The sequence below is a fragment of the Cyphomyrmex costatus genome, unplaced genomic scaffold (assembly GCF_001594065.2).
Source record: "Cyphomyrmex costatus isolate MS0001 unplaced genomic scaffold, Ccosl1.0 scaffold3943, whole genome shotgun sequence".
Classification (NCBI taxonomy): Eukaryota; Metazoa; Arthropoda; class Insecta; order Hymenoptera; family Formicidae; genus Cyphomyrmex; species Cyphomyrmex costatus.
The window spans coordinates 2,208-8,909 of record NW_017278145.1 but is presented as its reverse complement, the minus strand read 5'-3'; the positions used below and the strand labels follow the sequence as shown (position 1 = coordinate 8,909).

General features: G+C 32.9%; 1 protein-coding gene across 1 annotated transcript; it reads left to right on the top strand.

The window, feature by feature from the left end:
• Positions 1–673: 673 nt before the first annotated feature.
• On the top strand, positions 674–2,550 carry LOC108776896 (m7GpppN-mRNA hydrolase). Its single transcript, XM_018543638.1, has 3 exons — positions 674–729; positions 1,698–2,342; positions 2,418–2,550. The coding sequence occupies exons 1-3, from the start codon at positions 674–676 to the stop codon at positions 2,548–2,550; spliced, it is 834 nt and encodes a 277-aa protein (XP_018399140.1).
• Positions 2,551–6,702: the final 4,152 nt, after the last annotated feature.

Genomic DNA, 6,702 nt, shown 5'->3' with positions numbered 1-6,702 from the left:
TAAGGTAGGCTCCCACTACATTACCTTACTGATGAGTCCAGTAGTGGAAGCCGGGACGAAACGCCAACTTGTTATATTCTTCGCAATCTTATTTTTCACGGAATTTGATTTATTATTAATTTAATTTACATTAAATTAATAATAAAAATCGTTAAATTTTAATATATGTCTTTCAACATAGTATTAAGATCCATAAGATGCTATAGGCATCAAATTGTTAAATTGCTTGTTAATTTAACTTAGTGATATTACTGCGGTAGTGAATATGTATGCGTCAATGCTGAAAATCTATCAGCGTCGCGGGGGGGACTACATACGCAGTATATAAAATTTCACACAATTATTATAAGCACGTTGATCTAGCTTCGACCGTTATAGGCTTCTTCTTCTAGTTTAGCATAAATACTGATTTCTTCCGCTCAACAGCGAGAATTAATTCAAGCACCCAATATTACTTGTTTTAAATATCGTCATTTGCCACGATCACATATTATATTTCAAAAAATTTACATTTTGACTAATTTCATTAATTGATTTTTATTTTTCGCGCAAAATTTGTAGGTCTGATTCTTATATAGCGGACTTTTTGCTGCCATTTACATACAATTGTTAGTAATAACAAGGATCTCGAGATTTTCAACGGAAACTGGTTGACTAGAGATTATAATATAAAATGGAATATGAAATAGAACAGAAAATTCCATCTGATATCCTCGACGATCTCTGCTGGTTGGTTCCTATTCAATCTTTTCTATTGGCTCCTTCCTTTTTGATAAAGGGGGAGAGAATATATATATAGGAGTATCATGTTTTTACTTGTTGACTGCATTCAGCAGAAAAATCAGTCTTTCAAGTAAAATTCTTGAATGTAGTTAGTATATACATTTAGATTTATGCTCAACTTCTTCATCTCTAGATAATCTTTATCCACAAGGTACCACCCAGAATACAATGGAGATACCTGCCTGATCTGGAGACACGGTATTGTCTTGGCGGTATATCAAGCGCAAAGACACTGCCGTGGCTACTTTCCGCGAGCCGTAAAGTTATGCGTAAGTTATCTAAAAATGAAGAAATTTGGCATTAGTGAAGAACTAAAGAAATGATATTAAAGAATTTTACAACAGTTACAAAGCTGCTTTTTCTGCTGAATGCAGTCAATGCTAAATATAATGAGATTAATAATAGTTTTATAGAAAACAATAACAAAGTTAAATTACATGAATTTGCAACGTCTTAGCATGATCGTTTTTATTATTTTTGTACAATAAATATAAATGTAAATAAATAATGAACTCCTTATACATATATATATATATATATAAATGAAAAACATTATAATGGACTATTCTGTGGTCACAGCGCGGTAAGAAATGCGCAATTATTAAATTTTAAATTACTGTTTAATGTAATTTTTATTGTAATCTAAAAGTTATAAATTTGATAGAAACTTTGAGAGAAATTGAAATTTGTTAATGTTTTTTTGCTGAAGATGGCTACATCCAAAAAAATAGCCGAAACGTCCAAATTTATAACTTTTAGATTACATTAAACAATAATTTAAAATTTAATAATTACGCATTTCTTATCGCGCTGACTCCAGAATAGCCCATTATAATTTTATTCTTTTATGTATATATATATATATTTTTATACAGTTTTTTGTATTTTATATTATTATTATTATTATTCTGTAGGGGATTTATCAATCTACTTGAAGAGCAGAAAAATGATTTGATGCGAATTTGCTCTAAAATCGAAAAAGCATATTGGTTTTATCTTGACTTTTACTGCACAGACCCATATCTGAAGCTGAGAAAGTGTAGCATGGGGGAATTTGCCACTCATATATTCCAACATTTATCATATTTAGAAAAGCATGTACCGCAAATTAATGCTCTGCTTCAGCAATGGGAATGGCACAAACAAAATTTACCTACGTTTGGAGCAATTATTTTGGATGAAGTTAAGACGAAGGTGCTTCTGGTGCAAAACTACGGGGGAAACAATAATTGGGGTTTTCCTAAAGGAAAAATAGATTATGATGAGGAGCCACATGAGTGTGCTATTCGAGAAGTATGGGAAGAGACTGGTTTTGATATAACTAATATGATAGATCCAAACGACTACATAGAATCTACAATAAAAGGAAAAATTGTGAGATTATATGTTATTTGGGGTGTGCGAACTAGTACATTATTTCAACCACGAACGCAGCAAGAGATAATGAATGTTGACTGGTTCGCTATAGAGGATTTACCCGTCTCGATATGTGACTGGACCTCTTTTTTGAAAATGGGCATTAGTGGATATAAATTTTCCATGGTGACACCGTTCGTCGAGTAATTTGCAATTTTTTAATAAAATCTATATATTTAATGAAAAATTGTATTACATGTATATCATTCTTTTTCCAGGCGAATAAAGCAATGGATTGAAGATAGATTTCCAAGTTCAGGAGGAGTTCCATCGTATTCAGATATCAATAATAATATCTCGAGAGATATTTGGGACTTTATCTGTTCGATTTTCGGTCTTCGTGTCCAGTGATAAAATTTTTTAAGTAGTCATAATTTTTATTATTTATTTTTTTGTTTATGACGTCACAATTTGAAGTAGTAGTGACGAGTGAACAGAAGTCCTAATTTTAAATTAGTTTTAGTTCGACAGTCTCGAAATCCTGTCTGTATTGTATTGTATGTGACTAATCATGGACATGTACTCGTAAAAGCACTCTAGGAAGTAGCGGGGGGCGTGAGGTTGGCATGGGTGTCCGGTTGTCCGGTTCCCCCTGCCGATGATCGGCATGGGTGTCCGGTTCTCCGGTCCCCCTGCCGATACCACGCCCCTCTGCCCGGAATCCTGCGGGGCGGGGAGCGGGAGACTCCCCGTCCCTGGCACAGGACGAAGGGCTGGTGACGGAGGAACCTGGTGTCCTCCTCCGTCACAAAATTAGGTAGGTAGCGCTCAGTGCTTTTGGGCTGGGGTCGGGAGGAGAGTATTGCATTCAAGAGCCCTCCCGGCCCCTCCTTTGAGCGCCAGGTAGGACACTCGTGAGGTTTTAGTGGGTAGTAAAAAAAAAAAAAAAAAGTTCGTAAACGAAGAACTAGGTGAACGAAATTATTTCGGACATTGCTCGTTCGGCTATGCGTTTTTGTAGCAGGCAATATCAAAATCTTTAAAATAGTTACAATTTTTATTATCTATTTTTTGCTTATGACGTCACAATTTGAAGTAGTAGTGACGAGTGAATAGAGGTCCTAATTTTAAATTAGTTTTAGTTCGACAGTCTCGAAGTCCTGTCTGTATTGTATTATGTATATATTATAGCCGCCTTTTAGGACATACTACGTTCGATTCAAAATTCTTTATATTTAATAGCTATGCACCCCCAAAAAATGGACTTTGGTGGCTCGGGATAAGAGACTTGTAGTGTATTTCAGTTTTTGAACATGACCGGAGACACTATCGCGTGTCCTGATATCTAATATATATGTATTGTTCAGTAGCTACACACGAACTTCAACATAAGATAACTTCGTCAAAAATCGTCGAATCGAGATGTTTAAAAAAGCATTTTAAAGATTGAAATCTTTACTTTTCAGACTGGTACTTCAAAAAACGGTCTTACTGATATTTCGTGAAGTTACACAAACATAAATAAAAGTGTGTCAAAAACCTAAAAATTTTTTACAAAATTTGAAGTTTCAACGCACGAAATAAAAATTGTGTACAAATGCATCATTCGAAAGAGCGAACCTTTACTTTTATTTTGCTTTTTTTACGAAGCTCCGTACGATTTTTTTTCACCGAGTTATTCAACGTTGAAGCAAAAATAACCCTTTTGCTACAACGTTGAATAACTTGGTGAAAAAAATTTTATAAGTCGCTAGCCTCATTCTTTTCAAGTAGTAGGAGCGTTTGTTTCGCGGAAACTACGGAAAGATTAAAGGTTATGCTAATTATGGAATTACGAATATTTCAAATTTTATGCACGTATTTTATTTAATGTTCTCAACGCTCACGAGCATTATTTCATTCTTGTTTAATATTTGAACACTACTAGCACATTATAAGCGCGCGCTATCCTCAATTAACTGTTCCATTATAATATGAGAAATTATTTTTTATGTCGCTAGAATTAATAATAACAGTACTTTCTAAATAATTATCAGTATTAAACTTAATATACCTCCTAGGTCAAGAACAAATTGAGCTATACTAGTTGTTTGGAATAAATTTATATATATTTCTAACAACTCTCTATAGTATAGCTCAATTTGGCTGGGAGGTATATATTAAGTTTAATTTGGAAATTTATTTGAGCGTATATTAATTTAATTTAATTATCAGTATGTATGTTGCATTTTCGAAAATTAATTTATTTGCTATAATATTATTTACCTTCATTTCTTTTTGTTTGTTAAATTAATTTAAATCAGTATTAATGATTGAATCCAAATAATAATTGCCTTTATATGGCGGTATCTCGCAGTATAATTTTTTTTATTAATTTTGTGACATTATACGTGAAACTATAATAAGTAGTCTATGTATCGTACCTTTGGATTATTTCAATTTGAAAAAAATTTATTGTCTTTGAATTGAAGGTTTAAAGGACTCTATTATTTTTAATAATAATTCACACGTTAAATAAGGCGAATAAGAGTCAAATTACAATATGAAATCTAATTTTGATAATTTATTCTAATATTATATATTGCGAAGAATATCACGTAATTTTTGGCGTTTTTGGGCTTCATCTTTGGACGATATTCGTTAGTCTACAGAAATAATTTCTTCGCTAGCTCTGTAATAAAGTGCGAACTTTGGATTTCTCGTCGTACGCCTAATTGCACAGGCCTGCGTAACGAAAACTGTAGGTTGAATAAAAATTACAAAAGGAGTTTCCTCGAGTATCGATAAATTTATATATATACATTATATTATAAATTATTATTATTATTTTGAAACTATTATAATATTAGTATATTATTAAGTTATTATTAGAGAAGAAAGCTAAAATTATATAACAATTGGATGTAAAAAAAAAGTCAGTTTATTGCTATTTTTTATCCTAGATTGTTGAATAAAAAATTCGAAGAATTAGACAAAAGATTTGACTGTCCTTTCGCCAATTTTTATTCCCCTGCATTTCCTTCGTACAAATTCAAACATTTACGATTTCATTTGTAAATATATTTCCTGGCTAGGCCATTAGAGATAATCTCTGTGATACAATTAATATACGCGCAATTGATTTCGTTTCGCTTTACTGTTTCAGCATACATGTTAATAAACGTCGCTTCACTTGTCATTAACCATTTTATCCTTTTTCTTTTCATTTTTTCTTTACGTTATCTTTTAGTAGAAATATCAATCCTCGTACAAAAAGAGGTAGAAGAATAATTTACTATTATCAAAGATAATGTCGAAATTAGTATTCTCCTGAATATTAATTATTCCGATCCATTTTATTGATAGCGGGATGTAGGATTTGATGTCGATCTGACGCGATTGTATAAGCACCTTGACGTTTACATTTTTAATACGGATCTCATGTAGATTTCAGACAAAGATTACAGGGGTGATCGGTAATATACGTTATTATCAAAGAATTGATCCTTAATCTTTCGATTAACTAAGAACTAAGTAATCACGTTTTATCACAATTTCATGTGCACATAGTATTATATTTTAAAATTTCCTTCTTTAAAACAAACGGTGACAAATCAAATTGTCAACAATATGTTTATCATGAGATAAGTATAAGCAACTTATTATTATGTTTCATGTATCACTTTTCTCTCAACGTAGCAATATTCTTCTAGGTTTTACATTGTCAATCAAAGTAATGATAAATTTATTTCTATATCATAGAATATCGGTCCATATAAATGTTCTAATCTGAATGTATCTGATTCCAGAATATGGCCGCTTTTGTAGAAGTTCCTCAGTTAATGATCTTAACTACAGCGCTGCAGGATCTGAAGGGCAATCTCGACATGTGTTGGCATCGCAGTTATGCACACAAGCAAATTTAGGCAACATGAACAACCATCGGGAGATCATCAAGATGATCGTCAGAAACGTCGCCTTGGTGTAAATCCAGGCGATCGTCGCGGCCGTTTGTCTGTCGTTGTTCGGTATAGGGGTAGTCGCGATCAATGGGAACGGCTTCGAATGGAATCACGCGGTACTGCTAACGGTTTCATGTATGTGCACGGCGACTAGTTCTTGCTTTATCTTGAGTAAGACATTTTCTCACTAATATGCTTATTAAACACACCGACTGATGCACACCTTTTACGCGCTAAGCTCCCGTAAATCGATACTCCTTTGAAGTAACTATCCATTCGCCACTTATCAGCAATTAGCATTAACAATATCTGCTATCGCAGCTTACAACTCACAAGGGAACACAACCAAGTGGATCTCTCCGATTTAAATGAGCTTTTAGTATGTTGTTCTATAGACAAAAATAAGAGACACGTATTTTTTTATACGTGCGGAGTCGCATGTTAAGGGGGTTAAATCCTCCCTTGAATAAAATCGGTTTTTTTCTTTCGAAGCGAATATCTTCGAAACTATAAATAATAGAAAAAAATTTCTGGAATAAAAATTGAATGGTTGCAAGAGTACTTTACAACTATAATAATAAAAATTTTTTTTACATACATTTATTGTATACCCCTACCCTCC

Bases quoted from the DNA above. Each gene is read 5' to 3' on its own strand.
- LOC108776896 (XM_018543638.1), top strand. From the start codon at position 674: ATGGAATATGAAATAGAACAGAAAATTCCATCTGATATCCTCGACGAT. The intron at 730-1,697 runs GTTGGTTCCTAT...ATTATTCTGTAG, and splicing joins ATCCTCGACGATCTCTGCTG to GGGATTTATCAATCTACTTG. The intron at 2,343-2,417 runs GTAATTTGCAAT...TTCTTTTTCCAG, and splicing joins ATGGTGACACCGTTCGTCGA to GCGAATAAAGCAATGGATTG.